This window comes from Anthonomus grandis, chromosome 7 (assembly GCF_022605725.1).
Source record: "Anthonomus grandis grandis chromosome 7, icAntGran1.3, whole genome shotgun sequence".
Lineage (NCBI taxonomy): Eukaryota > Metazoa > Arthropoda > Insecta > Coleoptera > Curculionidae > Anthonomus > Anthonomus grandis.
This window is the reverse complement of record NC_065552.1, coordinates 34,365,552-34,384,589: the sequence shown is the minus strand read 5'-3', so window position 1 is coordinate 34,384,589 and position 19,038 is coordinate 34,365,552. Positions and strand designations below refer to the sequence as shown.

At 31.3% G+C, this 19,038-nt stretch overlaps 1 protein-coding gene across 2 annotated transcripts in view; it reads right to left on the bottom strand.

The window, feature by feature from the left end:
- Window positions 1–238: 238 nt before the first annotated feature.
- LOC126738356 (ATP-binding cassette sub-family B member 6-like) overlaps window positions 239–19,038 on the bottom strand; it is a 38,541-nt gene continuing 19,741 nt past the window's right edge. For both annotated transcript variants that reach the window (XM_050443651.1, XM_050443652.1), the window contains exons 11-16: window positions 11,481–11,691; window positions 11,242–11,420; window positions 11,070–11,184; window positions 7,692–7,832; window positions 7,510–7,631; window positions 239–2,929 (exon numbers count right to left, since the gene is read on the bottom strand). In XM_050443651.1, the coding sequence (XP_050299608.1) occupies window positions 2,821–2,929; window positions 7,510–7,631; window positions 7,692–7,832; window positions 11,070–11,184; window positions 11,242–11,420; window positions 11,481–11,691 (877 nt within the window). In that variant the 3' untranslated portion in view covers window positions 239–2,820. The remainder of the gene's footprint in view (window positions 2,930–7,509; window positions 7,632–7,691; window positions 7,833–11,069; window positions 11,185–11,241; window positions 11,421–11,480; window positions 11,692–19,038) is intronic.

Genomic DNA, 19,038 nt, shown 5'->3' with positions numbered 1-19,038 from the left:
AAATCTTCTATTAGATAGAGGAATTACAATGCTTGGCTAGAAGTTGTCACTCGATCTTCGGCTGTCGTGAAATTTTTAGATTAGATATAGATAAGATGTCGTATTTACTCGACATAAAGTTTACGTATATAGGATCCGAATTTTAGAAGTCTGTCCGTATAAATATTTCATCGTAGAGTCGTGTAGGCTAAGGCCACCGGTGCAAAAAATAGTAGGTTAATAAAAAAAACACAATAGATTCTGATTAACATGTTTATAATTCACTACAAGTATAGCAAAATATTACCTAATATATTCTATCTAAATAGCAAAACAAAACTCAGCAACCAGTAACATAATTTTCTTGTTAATGTTCACACATTCAAATCAAAACCAGTAGCTCACCACCTATAGGTAGCGATAAAATAATCATTTTCAAACATATAAAAATTGCGTAAGGATAATAATAGGTCAGATTCACGAACTTAATAAATATACCTGGACTGTTAATGCATATGGCCACCAGACCCAAAGATGTGTCCTTTTGATGTTGGTCACTCTGAACATTTTCAGTGTCGCCAACAAAAAATATATTAAATAACGGAAATGAAATTGACGACGCTGACGTTTGACTCATCATCATTTTTAATGTATTAGGATTTATAAGATTCAAGTATATCAGAATAATAAAACCAATATTTTAAAGTGCATGCATCTATCCCGAGTTAATTGAAACTTTGTCTCATTTTAGGTGAGGATTATTTTCATTCATAAATTTTAACGAAATTCTTAAAGGAGTACAAGAAAAATCTCAGATCTAACGCAACTATCTTAAATTCTTATTTAAATGTGACTTTCTATTTTGTTTTTGTGATCAAAAACTGTAATTGTTGTTTCCCTACAATTGGCACAACTGAAATTTGTCAGAGTGACCAACATCAAAAGGACACAAATCCCGCAAAATGGCGGCCACCTAGTAGTGGTCATTTACTTTTCATTGAATTAGTAGTCCAGGTATATTTATAAAGTTCGTGGTCAGATTTAATAAATAATACACGTTTGTCAAATATATAATGGTGTTTAATTTACAACTTATACCAAAAAATTAACAGCACTGGATGTAATAGCATGATAAATTATATCAAATAATTTTACTACGGGCCAAAATTGAACTGCAGGCGGCTTACGCATTCCATAACTTGATAGTATACACAGATCACGAACATACATTGCCTAGACATCCTGGCATATTTGTAATTGAGACAAAATTTAATATTAATCAGATTTAAGCACCAGTAGTGGAAGAGACAAACATCAAGCAAGCAAATTCCGACAAGTACTTTACGATGAATGGAATTGGTATAACATGAAGGACATAGAAAGTACAAACAAATTATACACGTTGCCATAGAAAATCACGTATAGCTCGCTCTACCAATCTATTTTACGGTTATTTTTGTCATCAAAGAAGGCGGAGTCTTTTAGCGGTACATTTGACCCGAAAATAGAATATTGGTTGAGTTAACTATACCAAAAGTCAAACAATTCAATAGAACTGTAATGCCAAAAGAAGCATTTATCCTAACACATTTTTAACATTTCCTATAATACTGTAAAACTAACCTTTATCAAATGTAATAATGAAAATGCCTAGTTTCGAATTATTAACAAATGTAAAAAAATATTTTTAATGGTTGTCCTGGTGTTAAACAACTTACAGTTTAAATTAATGTGTAAGATTTTCTACTCATATAAAACTGATACAAAGTAGAGATTGCTCTACTAGGAAACTGACTAATTTTTATATTTAAACAGAATGTCCAATACAACTTATTAGTTTTTACTTTTTCATTGGTCAGTTACATTTGTAAAAAAACTATCAAAATATTTATTTTAACATGTAGCTAATAAATATTTTATGTTTTTATCACTTTTACGTTTCTTATTTAATCGTTTATTGCATGGGTAATCAAGGGTTATAACAACCATTTATCAAATCAGATCATTCTAGAAAAGTAATTCCTCATGTTTAAATTTTATTAATATGGACCCTATACATTTACATATGCAAGGTAAATTCCGTTTTAAGCACAAAGTTTCCGTTCAGCGCAAAGTCAGTGTGTAATGAAAGAGCTTTTCTGTTGACGAATGGTGTATAATTTAAAAATTCACGGTTGTTTTGGATACATTTGGATCGTTGGATAAATTCCAATTTGTATTCAAAAAGATGCACAGCGCAATTAAAATGGCAATAGTGATGGAATTTTTAGTTTCTTTTTTTATTATTTTAAATAGGAACGAAATTAAATTAAACAAAAACTAGTATTTTGTCAATAAGAATAAATAAAAAACCATCTCTTAAAAATAGAACAAATAGTGTATTTTTTTATTTGTTATATTATTGTGTCATGAAAAAACATGATTATTTTTAAATATTAAAAAAGTCTAAAAGAAAAATTACTTCAACAACAATTTTACATCTTTCTAATTCAGTCATTTAGTTTTTTTTAACGATTCTTATATTGATGCCTGTTTTTGTATCACTATCTCGTTCATTTTTTTTAATTCTTCAAAAATCAAATAAAATAATACCATAAAATAGGTATTGTTACAATAATACCTAAATTATACAGTGATGACATATCAACATTTTATTGCATATTCTAATGGACAAGTATAATTCCCTTAAATTGATCAAAATAGTTCGTATATATATAAATAGCGTTTTAATTTATATATAATTATGTCCAATTAACCAACTAACTTTACCTTTGATAAATTATTCACGTAAGTAAAAACCGTAATACCTACTACCTACACCAAAATATTAAAACCTTAATATTATGTACTTTGATCTAAACTATTTTCTACGGAAGACGTGTCTTTATTTTCTAGCTGTTGCTTCCACATGTGGGCGTATACTCCTTCTTGTCCTATTAAATTTTCATGTCTGCAAAACAAGAATACAATCAATACTTTATTTTTATACAGGTTCTAAAAAACAACATAATTAATATATTAAAAGGAATTTTTAATGTTAAACAATTAAAGAACTTTTGACGCAAATATTATTTAGATGTCATCGATTTTTAAGCAGGTTCACAGATGGCTTTATAAATCAATGTTCAATGTTTCTTATTGTTGGATGTCATATAAGGAGTGTTCTTTGGTATTTTTTTTAAATTTTCTTGTCTTGAAAGGGTCTATATTTTAAACGCAAAAGAAGTTATACAGCAGTTTCTAAAAATATATCCGATAATTGGCTCTATCGCCCATTGTAACCAAAATACAGGGTGGTTTAGCAAAAATGCAATTTTTTCAATTGACCTATAACATCTGATTAACCCGTTTTTTTTTCGACATTTGTTGAACTTACTTTGATGGTCTACCTAAGGACAAAGATAATTATACTAACGAATAGATAACCGACGTAAATGGCAAGCTGTGAACCGACAAGGAGACATTAATGCTTCTTTAAATATAAGAATATTTTATGCGCTAACCGTGTAAGAATCGAAGCGACGTTGCCATTACTGATAACATTTTAAATTTTCTCTAATTCTCTCGCGCCACGCCGTATAAAGGCAGAAGGTATTGAGGTATTCGCAAAAATTAAGTTTTGGGAAAATGGATGTTTTAATTAATTTTTAGTTTATTCTTAACATATTGATTTAACTTATTATTAGAAACTTGTGACTATGTTTTTTGCCTTATTTATTTAGATACACTGAGATAAAATTGCTTGGGCCTTAATATATAGTGAGGTTTTGTCGCCTGCATTATGTGCCTCTGTAAAACTACATAAAATATTACACCTACCATATTATTTCATTTCATCAAAAATTCGTAAAAATCGCGAAAAATTGTTGAGTCATCATTTTAGTTTTGTTCGCATTAAAATTAAAATTTCTCCATGATTATTTCAAACGCTAAAATTAAAAAAAAAAATGCACGTGCCTAGAAAAATAAAACGATTCCAAATCTATAAGACTTATTTTTTGGCATTTTTTAATATGTTTTAATAGAAAATAATTCTCACAAACATTTTAAATAACAAAATCAAAGAAACATTACTAGTACCTATATTATTTTTATGAAAAAACTTAAAGTTATGGTTTAAAAAATAATAGGATATCGGAAGTGTCCAATTCTTATATAGGCCTTTAATCGAAAATACGAGAGCATGTGTTGCGTTTTTTGAGGAACGCCCTAAGACACCTAAATCTTCAAATCCTTCAATGAGATCGAGTTTTTTGTTGTATTCAATTAGTTTTTTAATGCTAACCTCGTCAAAGACTAACACACATTTTTTTTCATTGTTGGTCATACCCTCACATTTTTTTTTAAGATGATACTTTAAACCGTTGTCAATATCTGTTTTAAATAAATTTTCGCTCATCCATCTTCGTATTGTTGAAACGGACGGTAAAATAAAACCTTTACGCCTCAAAATTATATATGCCGCAGGAGATTTATAAAAAATTGACACAGACACTTCTTTTTCTCTGTTGTTTCATTTTTTTCTAGACTGTCCATTTAATTGCATCAAAATAAATGTTTTTGGTACTACTGATAGAAATATTAACAACGGCATTACTTTTAAAATTAAAGATTTATTATTTTTTTGTTTTAACTGTAAAAGTCGCATACGGAATTTATTTTTTTTTAATTTACTTCCGAGAATTTTTATTTGTTTTTTAACATTAATTTTCTTGGCGTCATTGCATGATTTGGAAGTTTAATTATTTCCTCTAGTTTTTTTGTATTATGATCGCCTTCGTTTAAATGTAATTTTTTCGTTATATTTTCGTTGGTTGTCGGACTGTCTGCAGGTAAAGCCCGTTTTTCCCCGAATAGGTCCTTTCTGGTGATAGTACTTTTAAATGTTCATCTGTTGGGAAATATACGTAGGGTATTGCATTTGTTTTTAAATAACGCCGTTTTTCCGTCCGAAAAGCGCTGTCCGCAAGATGTCTCTCACACAAGTGTTTATTTTTCAGGATGGCGCGCAAAAGAGAAATTCTATCAAAAATATTTATATCAACGATCCCATCCTCAAACTTTCCCAAAATCGGTATCATATAATACCTACCTATTTAAAAAGAGAAGCGTAACTTATATTTTTTGTCAACCTGATAATCTAAATTTGACGATTCGCTTTACAATTTAAGGTTACAATTTATCTTTCTAATTTTTGAGTTTGTATACTTTAAAGTTGGTCAAGATCAGAAGATTCAGTATAATAAAATAAAATAATATATGTATTTTTCGCCTTCACTCAAAAAGTTCACTTTATTGACTTTTACAGATGAGGCAGTAAAATTATGAAGGGAGTAAAATGATGAAGTTTACTACACGAGCTTTAGCGAAGGCAGTAATTATAAAACGTCTATTTTACTCTAATAAATAACTATTATTATTTGTTATGGTACTATTATTAAGGTTTTATCTCAAAGTAATTATTGTTTTGGAATTTGACTATTTAAACCGGTATTATTCAAAAATTAACTTTGTACATCACCTCATAGTTTTACCACCTTACTCATTTTTCATTTACCTAAAAGTCAGAAAATTATAGTTTTTGGTTAACTGTAATTTTCATTGCCGAATACTTCCCAATTAAAACTTGAGATAGATATAGATTGAAGGCGATGTTCATTTCACCTGTAACTTTGCGTAAAAATACACGTATTTATACCTGGCTCTTCTAGGAGCCACAGTTAAAGACCCATGAAACGAACTTTAGGTACAAGGTGTTCCATTTAAGAGGAAAAACGGCATATTTTTTACTTTTTCCGTATCTTTACAAAATTGAAGATAGCCAATCGACGTATTTTAACTCGGAGAATTTGAAAATCGTAATAAGAAAACAATGTCGTCAGTCTTTTTTGTTTTTTATGGAATTGTTTTCTTATTACGATTTTCAAATTCTCCGAGTTAAAATACGTCGATAGGCTATCTTTAATTTTTTTAAATATACCGGGAAAGTCAAAAAATATGCCGTTTTTCCTCTTAAATGGAACACCCTGAACTTACTTACTAAGGCACTGTTAAGGTTGAGTATGTTTATAGAACTCTAGGACTTACCGCAATTAAACATCCAACGTTCGCAAATACTTGGATTTTTATAAGGAAATTTAAACATCTTTAACGTAGGATTCTCTCTTCTAGTTCGCATACAGTCATAATATTAGCATACATTGCCCGACATTATGTATTACAGAACCAGTGACAAAATTTTAAAAAAACAACAGAATTATTTGTAAATAAGCTTTGTCAAAAATAGACGGAGAGCTTTGCCGGTGTTGATAACCTGTATCGATACGTCCGTTACAAAAGCGATAAACAAAAACAATATTGTGTTGCGCAGCCACCAAATTAAATTTTGCAACACAGCCAAGCGATCGGCCAGATTTCAACGCGTAATTTCACCGATGGATCCTCGCTCAAAAATCGGGGATCCTTTTAGGTGGTCAAAAAATTTACACGGGATGGATTTTCTATAGTTTACTATTATTTTCTTTGCTAAGGACCACAAAAATAAAAAAAAAAAACGGATTTTTTCTCAGGCTAAAATAATATCCAAATAATATAGAAATTATTAAAAATTATTTATTAATAATAATTGGAAGGTATTGGAACAAAGCGATGTTTTTCTGCTTTAATTTGACAAACCATGAAAGACAAACACTATTTCCAGGCGATCCAAACTCTATTAAATAAATGAAACGATGATATAGGAAATGGGTGGAAAATCTGGGTTCTCATTTGTATATCCTTATCTCAGTTTAATAATTAGAAGAGTATTGAAACAAAGCGATGTTTTTCTGGTTTAATTTGACAAACCATGCTAGAAAAACTCTATTTCCAAGCGAGCCAAACACTATTAAATGTACACATTGTAGTCAAACAATCCCGGTTCAGCGTCTCAATATTATCGCTTAGCCATGTCTCGGTAAGAGTACTAATAGGATAGCAATTAGCAATAATGTTATGTTGCAAAATATCAAGGTTAGTTCGAATACTTCTTAAATTTTGGTAAAATATCACGATGTCTCTATTGATACCTACAGACGAAGGACGAGCCCCAAAATTTAGTTTTTTCCTGGACAATTTGTGGAATTTCAACCCTATATTTGATGGAAACATTTTCACCCTTATCTCTGTGCATTTTTAACTCTTCTGACATCTTCTTGTTCATCTCAATCTGTTTAACTGTACGATCGAAGTTTAAAAAAACACTTGCCGTCGTTTACGTGAAAAATTGCGCCCCTCACAAACAAATTTTTTAATGTACGTTTTTAGTAAGCCATTTTATTTAATAAAAACGATGTAATTGATAAATTTTTATGCGTATTTAGGCAAAAATCTAAGCATAGCATAGTTGTTTTTTTTTTAAATCCGAATTTTATATTAGAAGAGATATGCCAATTTTTATTTCTCTTCTAAAAATTGATTAAAAATAAGACAATAAGTAATTAAAATATTACATTAATAGCAAATATGCCAACAAATTTGTGAGTTACTTACTTTCCCCGTTCTACAATTTCTCCATCCTTTAAAACTAATATTTCGTCGGCATGTATAATAGTTGACAATCTATGCGCGACGATTATCGTTGTTCTTTTTGCGCACATTTTATTCAACGACTCCTAAAATAGTTAAAAGTTACAAAGTATGTAAAACCGGGGTTATTTCCGCAAGGTAAATACCTGTATATTCCTTTCAGTTTGAGTATCTAAAGCGCTAGTGGCTTCATCCAAAAGAACTATATTGGGAGCTTTTAATATCGTCCTCGCAATAGCTACTCTTTGTTTCTCTCCGCCACTCAGCCTTAGTCCTCTTTCACCAACCTAAAATAGAATTTATTTATTTATTGAATAAACAGGGTATCCTAGAAGGTACGGGACACAATTTTACTGTGCCTTCTTCAGTTAAATTCGATGTCTTGTTGTATTTTACATAGGAAAAAGTAAAAATAAAAGGGAATTCATAATCGTCCAAATGGCTCGGCACCCCAAAGGTCTACTGACTAATATGTAGAATTAAAAGATTATTTTTAATTCTTTAAGTCACTCAAGCATTTTAGGCAATAGTAAAATTCAATGACTATTCAATATGAAATTTATTTGGAAAGTAAGGCCACGACTTCAATGGACAACAGTAAATAGTGCTTTAATCTTAGTTTTGTAGGTTTTTGTCACGGTTTTTTATCGAAATGTAGCGCACAGACACTGAATATAAACTGAGTTAAAACAGACCTATTTCCAAAGTCAAGCAGCTTATTATAGACTAGCATAATTCTTCTTAGTTTTACTTTCATTACACTTAAGTAACAAAAAAGGTGCTCTATATATTCTTGGAATGTTCCTACAATATTGCTATTTTTATTGGTACTTTGTTACACCTACTAAATTTGGTATAATTAGTTTAACTCATAGGTTTAATATAAGAATGTGAATAGAAAGATTTAATTTGATGATATATTCGGTATCATTCTAAAATTGTGTTTTTCTATTGCAGTTTATCCAATCACGTTTAAAAACGGGCATTTCACGATAATTCTTTGCTTATTTTTGAACTGCGTCCAGGATATAGGTCTTAGGAGAGCCAAATTCCGACCTTTTCGGACATATCCCGGTCTCATTTCTTTAACCCTGGAATGCTATTGTACGTAATATTTACGTGCGGACAGCACTATTTAGCGTGTCACTACAATTTTATTACCTTCTCCCACCTTAGCGCTCAGTAGTGCTTTGAGCGGTCTATCAGGAGTATGACACGCCTGAACTAGTTTGATCTGTGTATTTACAGTGTTGGTTGAAGCCGAATTTCTAAAAGCCGACACGTATTTTTTACGTAGCAATAGTATTAACCGTATTTTATTTAGGACGTAATTTTGACGTGGTAATAGTGATAAGCAGTATTAGATTACCAAAAAATATCTCAAAAAAGTTTAACAGATGTAAGTGGTTAGGTAGTGACTCTGACGATAGCGTAGCCGATCCTAATTTTGCTCCTGGTAAGAACGACATTGAGGAAACGTTTGAGAATAACTTGAAAAACACCTTTTGTTAGCCAGGTACTATTCAAATTTCTAAAAGACGTCAAAACTCTAATATTGTTCAAGCTAGGTTGTCTACCCCAAGTACTTCGGTAAATTTGTTTTTTTGCTTTTTATTATATATACACATATATTGTAATGCTTATTTTAGGATAACCTAGTAACGCCTGATGAAGTTACTCACTCTAGACTGCATAATTGTTCCACAGGTTAAAAATTTACTAGGCAAAAATGGTTGTATGTAGAAAACTTAACCTAAAAAGAGAGGAAAAATACCATCCATAAATATTGATCATATGAGAACAGATCCAACACAAGAGGCTAAGGAATTGCTACAACCAGTTACACACTTTCAGTGATTTTTCCTTGATACACTTTCAAACAAAGTCTTATTTTACACAAATCAGGAAATTATAAGACAAAATAAAAATTATAAAGTGGCATCACAAACTGTATCTGAAACAAATCTGGTGGAACTTAAATCGCTTTTGGGTCCATACATAGTTTCTGCTGCTTTAAAAGACAACCACTTATCAACAAAAGTTTGCTTTAATAAAACTTTTTCAAGCAAGGGACGCTTTGAATTTCTGACTGCGTAAAAGAAGTTACAAACTAGGTACGTACAATTAGTAGGGTTTAGAGGAAAATGTCCTTTTAGGATGTACATTTCAAATAAACTGTCAAAGTATGGTCTAAAAATTGTAATGCTTTGTGATGAGGCGATGAAATATTTAATCAACGCCTCACCATATCTGGGTAAATCAACAAATGCATATGGTAAACCATTAGTTGATTTTTTTGTGGAGCAGCTTACGAAGCCTATACATTGAACTACAGAAATGTATTATGGATAATTGGTTTACGTCTGTGCCATTAGTAGATCGGTTTGTAGCAAAACCATTTAGTCTTAAGGTAGTGGGCACAATTCGGAAGAATAAAGCCCATCTGCCACTACAAATAATAAAGAAAATAAAAATGAACGACAAGTTAGAACTACAATTTTTGTATATAGTCACAAAAGTACTTTAGTTTCATATAAAGCAAAGCAAAATAAAACAGTAAATCTTATTTCCAGAATGCACACCACTATTGGAAAAATTAAACCTGATTTAAAAAAGCCATATATTATAGAAACTTACAACTCAACTAAAGGATCAGTTGATACCTTTGATTAAATGTGCCAAAATATGTTATACTAACCGTAAAATTAGACGATGACCTTTCAGTTTTTGTTTTTATAACATGATTAACATGGCATGTATTAACTCGTATGTAATATATTTTCAGAATATTATTTGGCAAGGGGAAAACCATTATGTAGAAAAACTTATATATGACTGAACAAGAAAAATATATAGAACCTATTGCAGAGGATAACCAAAGAGAAAAAATTGTTCAACTTGTCCTTCAGCTAAGAGACCTATGACAGTTACCTACTGTCCCAAATGCAAAAAACCGATTTGTGAGGAGCTTCAAATTAAAATATGTCAGTAATGTTTTTAGTTTTTTTCTACCTTTTTTATCCACGTTTAAAAATTTTATGTTTAATATATATTTATAAAAACAGTATTTTTTCAAGTCTTTTATTTTCTGCTTTAAGTAATTAACTTAAGGTAATCCTTTTAAGAGTTTAATGTTTCAAGTATTTTAATATATACGTAAATTTTACGTAGCAATAGTATTAGCAGCCCATGAATTAGCGATAGTATTCCAGGGTTAATATCCTCCGTATCATTGTAAAATTTTGTTTTCCATTGCAGTTTATCTAATTACGTATGAAAACACTCATTTCACGATAATTCTTCACTTATTTTTAAACTGCGTCAAGGATATAGGTCTTAAGAGACGCAAATTGATCGGCATTACCGTTCTGCTAATATCGCACTGATAGAACAATATTAAATAATAATATAATACAGTAAAAAAGAAATATTATTATTATAACTTTATAAGATAAAAATATTAACATTCTAAATGTTTTAAAATTAAATTATTTGTTTCTGAGAAAAAAAGACAGAGTTCTTACCATAGTATCATACTGATCAGGAAAAGTCAAAATTCTATCGTGAATATCTGCCCCTCTGGCAGCTTCAATAATATCGGCATCCGTGGCTGTAAGTCTACCATACTGTATATTATATCTGTAAAAATAAAAGAAACGATAATATTAACGAACATAAATGCTTTAAAAAATATACTTTATAGTATTATTAAATAAAACAGTGTCTTGAGGCACCACTCCAATGACTCTCCTCAATGACTGCTGCGTAACCGTCTTTATATTTTGTCCGTCTATTAATATTGCTCCAGTTTCAGTATCGTAAAATCTGAATAAAAGTCTGATTATTGTACTTTTACCACTACCAGAAGGCCCCACCTAAAATTGCAAAAGATAGCAATGACAAATATATAATAAGTGATGTTAAATAACTCTTACCAAAGCCACTGTTTTCCCAGAAGGCACTGAAAATGTAATATTCTTAAGCACTAATCTCTCGGGTACATAACTGAATGAAACGTTATTAAACTCGACCCCGTATACACTTCGGATTGTCAAAGGACCGGCTCCCGGAGCGTCGATTATTTCTTCTTCCTCTTTTAGAAGATCAAACATGTTTTCCATATCTATGAAATTTTTCTGTATAGACCTACAAATAAGTAAGGTATAGCTATTAATAGCTCCGTATACTTTAAGATATGTTAATGAAATTTCGACAATTAAAGGGCTTCAATTTGTTATTAATTTAATCGTGAACTCCGAACGACAGAAAAAGACTTTTCGTTTAGAAGATTTATGAATGTATTGAGAATATGAATTAATTTCACTTAATAATTCTGCATCTTTTATGCAAGGGCCTATCATTGTCACTATGAAAGCAGTGGTACACGCCCGAATTTTACGCTGTTATCGATTGCCTCGACTTACTGAATTCAGGCAATCAGAATTAATAATTAATTCTTAATGCGGATCAAGAAATCGCAATACCCAAAAGGCAGGCATACAAATATGAAACTCTCCAAGACATTTATAAATAGATAAAATCTCTTGATTGTCTTTTGATGCCTGCTTTATATCGATCTATCAAGCATTATAAAGTAATACAATCGTAGTAATATTTACTAAGCAAAAAAAAAAAGAAAAAGAAAATTTCGGACATCAGAAATACTTTTTTTCCTATCAACTAAACCATATTTTGTCATAAATTAGAAACTAACTAGTGAAATCTCGGCTACTATAATTGAAAAAGGACAAACGAATTAAGGTTAATTTCTGACTATTTATCTATATATACTATATACTATATATATATACTAACACCGGTATGAAGGTTGAATGTGGCGGGGCGGAATAGTCTGCCACCCAAGATGGCCGATTGATTCTGATTGTCTAATTTTTGACGTACATCAAATATGACAATAGTGACATTTTAACTGTCGTATTTGACGATTGTCTTTTTTAAGTTTTCTTTGGGTGAAAAAAAAAGCCAAGCCTCATGATTTTCTTCCAATTTATTAAGTAATTTTATAGCTTTTTGTAGTTTTTTTGAGTTCTGGGTTGATACATTATTTTACAAACGTACCAACATCGAATCATCGTGCAACTACATAGAGCAGGAGACAGGTAAATTTCAATTATGACTTACCTACGTATTTTCTAATAATGTTTAGGTGTATCTTGGATGTATTATCATTTTCCAGGATATAATTATAGATTTAATCCTATTTTGGGCATATCTATGTCACTGTTCTCAATTTAACTTTTTTTTTACAATTCAGTTTTAATTCTTGAACCTTCACTGGGAAAATATGAAGTATTTCCTTTTCCTTGTCTTCATCTAGATTAAGATATTCATACAAATATTCTTTATTCACTAGTTTATATATGAGGAATTGCCCAGACAGTCACAGAAATCATAAATTTTTTTAATTGCCATTGAATCCATCCTTACAAAAATCTTGTTTGTCATGTAAGTCCCACTAAAAATGTTTGCTCCAAACACTTTTCTGGTTCTTAAGTAGAAATGATATTCACATGAAGTATAAACACAGTACCTATTTGTTCAATTTAACGAAAACAGATTGACATATACTTCTCAAAAACTGATTTCCCTAATCGACTTAATCCTTAAGTTATACACATTTATGGATGGATAGCCATGGTCATTTAGTCAATTTAGAGAAAAAGTTTTGGTTGGTTTATAAATATTTAAAGTATAAAATCAAAAGCCAACTTCAAAACCACAACAACAATCTTTAAGTGTTGGTCATTTTAAAAAACAGAGAAATATTTGACAATCTAAAATGCCTTTTAAAAAACAAAAATCCTGAATATCCTCATTTAATACTCATGATCCTACACCTACACAATCAGAATAATTTTGTTTTTTAACTTTTTAGTTAAGATTTTAGTATTTAATATCTTATTTTTTAAAATACCTAAATTACCTGAGACATTTTGATAGTAAATGCTATGCTTTTTACAGTCCTATTTTATTTTTACTGACCCATAACTAAATTCATATTATTAGATTAAAGTAAAATTATGGACTAATATCAAATCCTTTACAGTATTATTTAAAACCTTAATTATTGTAATCATAATTAATGTGATAATCAATACTTACTAATAATGAAAACTTATGTATTTTGGATCATTAGGATGAAATACTTTTAGGAGATTTAATTTTAACCCGATAATATAATATTGTATACACAATACACTGTCTTAATCTGTTTTCTTGTGTTTCATGTTGCATACTTACTGGAGACAACCCCACTGACTTGTCACATCTTTACCCGATTGTGACTAATCAAAAGTCATATTTTGTTTTTATTTGCTTATACTAAAAAAATAAAATGGAAAAAAACATGCATATTAACTTGTACATATGTATTTGTGTTATATCTAGTCATTATTAATTAACTTATTTACAATGAAAAGCCAGATTTATTTCAAGAGATAGGTTCAGTTTCTGTCTTTATAAGAGCTTATATTTTATTTTCCATAATTTGTGGATATATATTATTTTATTGCAATTGTATAGATAGTTAAAAAATATATATGTTTAATTTTTTATTAAGGTATGTTTGTTACATATTTCTTATCATGTTTTATACTTATGGAAACGAAATGGAAAGTCCAGAAATTAGGATTTTCAGTTAAAATATGCTTTATACCTGCAACAATTCTATTTTTTACATAAAAGGTGTTATTAATACCATACTTACAGTTTGCAGTATTTCATTTAGAATATGTTGTAACTTTTTTATGTCCTTTTTAAAACCCTTTGTTAAATTTGTTTTAATTCATCTTAAAATAAAACATTTAAAAGACAATTTAGCTTTTTTTTTAAATTTAAAATTTAGTCCCATATCTATCGGGCCAATTTATAATTCTTGGTAAGTATCTATAGCTAAATATCTTAAATAAGCAATGTCTTGAGAACCAAATTTAAATTAAATAATATTTTAGTTGATGTGTTAATTCTTGATTAAAGTGATAAGGGATGTCTGAGATGCAATATTTTTATTTTTTCTCAACATTTAAAATTAACGATTTTAATTAAATGTGGGTATTTCTAAAATGAAAGTATATTGTTTTTTTTTCTAAGTAAAATAAAATTCTATTCAAATATATCTCATCACTCGTCAGTTAACGCATCAACTTTGTAATGCAACTGCAAATTACTTGAAATTTAAATACCAGGCAATAGATCAAGCTTAAATTTCCCGCCACACGCCACCCAAGATGGATGCCCCCGTTTTGTCAACAACGTCAATAAAGCTGTCAACAGAATTTCTGTCTGTTCATTAGGCAACACACATTTCTCTATATTTGTGTTCTGTGATTTATAACCTAAATAAAAAGCCGTACATTCGTAAAAATAGCTGATGATAACGATTTCAAGAGGACTGTCCTGGTTTCCTTGATGACATAATGTGGTAGGAAAATCGTTTGAGGACCACATGAAAAATCTTGAAGAAGTGTTCCTGAGGCTACGAGGTTCTGGATAAAAGTTGAGCCCGAAGAAATGTCATCTCTTTCGAGCTATGCAGTATATGGGTCACGTCGTTTCCAGTCAAGGAGTTTCGGCTGATAAGAGGCAAAGGTCCATACTGTCCATGTGTCTAGTGCTGCATGAGCTACGCAGCTTCTTGGGATTATTCACTTACTACCGACGCTATGTGGAGAGATTCGCCAACATCGCAAAACCAGAGACCAGGCAACTAAGGAGAACGAAAAGTCCAATCGTCCCAAGACTGTCAGAAAGCCTTCCTAAGGAGATCACCTAAAATAGGCTCTGACAAGCTAGCGCTGAGCTATCCCCTTCCAGAAGGAAAATCTGTACTGGATACCGACGCTAGCAATGTGGGCGTGTTTTGTCCCAAATCCAGGATGGCCAAGAAGAAATAGTCACTGCCTATTTTAGTAAGACGCTGTCCAAGCTAGAGTGCAACTATTGTGTCACTCGCCGAGAAATGCTAGCTGTTATAAAAACGATGAAACACTTGTACAAGTATCTCTATGGGAGGAAGTTGCGAACTGCTGCGAACTGACCATGCAGCTTTAAAATGGCTCCTTCAGTTTAAAAATCCAGAGGCAAGATGGATCGAGAGGCTACAGGAGTTTGACTTTGATACTGAACATCGAGCGGGAAGAAGCATGGTTATGCAGATGCTCTATTAAGAAGATCCTGTGCAGAGGACTGTAAATACTGTCAGCGAGCAGAGGAGAAAGATGCTCAGTTATTAAGAACCACCGTATTCGATAATACTTGGCAAAACGGGGATCTTATAAGAGGCTAAGAGGAAGAACCCGATATCCAGATAGTCCTAACCTGGATAAAGGAAGGGAAAAAGCCAACTTGCGAAGAAGTTACCACGTATTCTCTGAATGTCAAGTCATATTGAGCAAAAAGAAACTCTCTAACTTTGGAAGATAGACTCTTGCGGCGGAAAATAGTTGACCACGATAGCAAAGAGGAAAGAAGGCAATTCGTTGTGCTTAAATGTCGGATTTCGGAGGTACTAGAGGAAATCAATGCCGGTGTGTCAGGAGGACACTTTGGAGTAACAAAGACCCGGAAAAGTAGAGGAAATATTTTTAAGGAACTGGTGCCTGAAATGCGTTGTATGTCTGGCAAGTAATGGGCCGCAGAGAAAGCAGAAGGCTTTGATGCAACGTGGGAAGTCCCTTTGAAAGGATTGATATACGTTGCTGTGTCCCGAATCAGAAACAGGGAATAAGAATATTGTGGCCGTTGTTGTGAAAACCATTCACAACAGGTATTTCTTACCTCCAATTAAATCTACTCAAAAGTAAGTCCACCCTGTATAGCATAGTGTGGAACAAAGGTCACCGCCGCGACATGGCATTACCAAAAAAAAGAGAATAATTAAGTGTGCTGTGACGGGAGAGGGGACTACTCGGTCCAGAAAAATCGCCGCGTCAAGACGTGTGTACCTTTGACCTTTGTGTGGTTGTGAACAACCTGCTCTAATTTACGCATTACAATAATTTTCTAATTGTCCGACAAGTTATTGGAAATTTGGCCCTACATTTAGCATTTATTCTCCGTTTTTAACAAAAGGACAATAAGTTTTTTATATGGCAAATCTTAAAATTAACTTTGTTTTAAATGATATCATAGAAGGCGCCATCAACATTTTGATTTTTTTTATAAAAGTCCGAAACTTGTTAAGACTTAAATTATTTTTTTATTTAAAATATGCATTCTACAAACAGTTTTGCTTAAAAAGGGCATACTTTTTTTTAAATTTGCTAATTTTTAATTTAATTTTTCTTGCTCTAATATTTTTTTTACATAGTCGGATAAGCCTTCTGGTATCTACAGTGGGTAATTTGGAATTGAATCGGAAGATTTAATTTTTTGTTTTATACGCTGTTTATTCGCATACTTAATATTTTTTTGTTGGTAATAATTTTATGTCATTTATTGCTCTGGTACCTAAGCTGGAGTAACAAGAATGTTAGAAAAAGGTACTTAAGCAGAAAAAAGCTGCCAACGAGCCTGGTTATCGATGTACAGGCTGCTTAATTTTATGTGCCAACGAATCGACCCATTTTACCTTCCCAACTTATCAAACTGACCTCAACTGACCTAAACCTAACTACTTATTTGAATTGAATTTAACTTAATTGAACTTTAAAATTATATTCACGAAGAGGAGAAAAAAATTGTTTTAAACGGGAAAGATGTTTTTCAAGGGAACTGCTGAATATAATTATGTCATCAATGTAGACTATGCAAATTTCATTTTGGAGGCCTCGAAGGATGTTGTCCATTAGTCGCTGGAATGTTGCCGGTGCGTTCTTAAGACCAAAGGGCATTCGACAAAACTCATAATGACCAGATTCTGTCGAAAACGCGGTTTTAGGGATGTCATCTGGATCCATCTTTATTTGGTGGAAACCATTAGCGAGATCCAAGGTTGTAAAAATTTGACTTCTACCTAATTTGTCCAGAATATTAGGAAGAGAAGAAGCAATATCAGGAAGGGGGTATTTATCTCCGACTGTGCGCTCATTAAGTCTTCTAAAATCGATAACAACTCGCCATTTGCGTTTCCCAGAAGAATCGGCTTTTTTTGGAACGATCCATATGGGACTGGACCAAGGGGAACACGAATTTCTAATAATTCCTTGATTGAGCAATTTTGATATTGGTTCTTTTACTTCTTTTTTATGAACTTCAGGGTAACGGTAAGTTTTGGTGAAAATAGGGCTTTCGTCTGTCAATTTTATTTTATGACGTACTTAATTTGTAAAGGTTAATGGTACTTTGTCGCAATAAAAAATATCTCGATATTCAAAACACAACTTTCTTAATGCCCCTTTTTCTTCCTTATTACAATGGTCTAAGCGTAAATTTTTCAGATTTTCTTTTAATAAATTGTCATGTTCGGTTATTAGAGTGCAATCTGTTTCCATTTTTTCGCAAAAATTTACATCTAAAAAATTAGTTGGTTCAATTTCGACTGGTTCATTAATTTTAAATTCAACTGGAATTTCACTAGAATTAGTTGCTATTGCATAAGCATCAAAATTTGAAATATTAACTAATGCTTTTGGTATTTCTAAACCATTTTCAAATTTTTGGAATTTAAAATTCGTAAACCAGATATAATATTTACAGGTAATTTAATAATTTGTTGAGTTCTTGGTTCAACGGTTATGCAGTAGTTTTTAAAAATTTGGGTTGGAATTATTAATTTTTTGTTTTTTATTTTTCAAAATTATAGGAATGTGTGCAAAGTTTTTAAAATCTATTTTAGCATTTAATTGCTTTAAACGGTCAGTAGGTACCAATTAGCCCATCATATTTTTCAGAAAAACTAAACAAGTAAAATTTATGAGAACCTTGTACATTAAATATATTAAAAATAGGTATATGGGCAACTTCGTTATGAAAGGAATTGGCGTGTGCCGTCTGAATGTTACAAATCTTATGCGAAATATAATTCTTCAAACATTTATATGCAAGTTGCGGACTCATTAAACTGCTTGAACTACCGGTGTCGATTAAAAAATGGGCTCCGATTTCTGGGATGTACACGTACGGTAAATCTGATCTAATGCTATTAACATAATTATATTACGTCATGGGATTGTTGTCTCTGCTTTTCTGATAATTTTGCTTATCAGGCTTATAACAAGGTTCATTGGATATTCCAAATTATTATGGATAACAGTGTTTCCAGAACTTGTGTCCATGGGTTCAGGTTGATTTCTTCTAATAATTGAACTAGCTCGGGGATTAAAATTATTTGGTCTATTTGGGGGTGGTAAAGGTTGTCTAAAATTAGAACTATTATTGCTTCTAAAAGGTGTGCTGTGGGGGTCTATTTTGAAAATGGTTACCTAAACTAACAGGGTCTTGAGGAAAAGTCGGGGGGTATATTTTAATGTGTTAGAAAATCTTGATGTGGTCTAAAAGTACTTTGGGGTAATGCGGTTGCTTGTGGAGCATTTC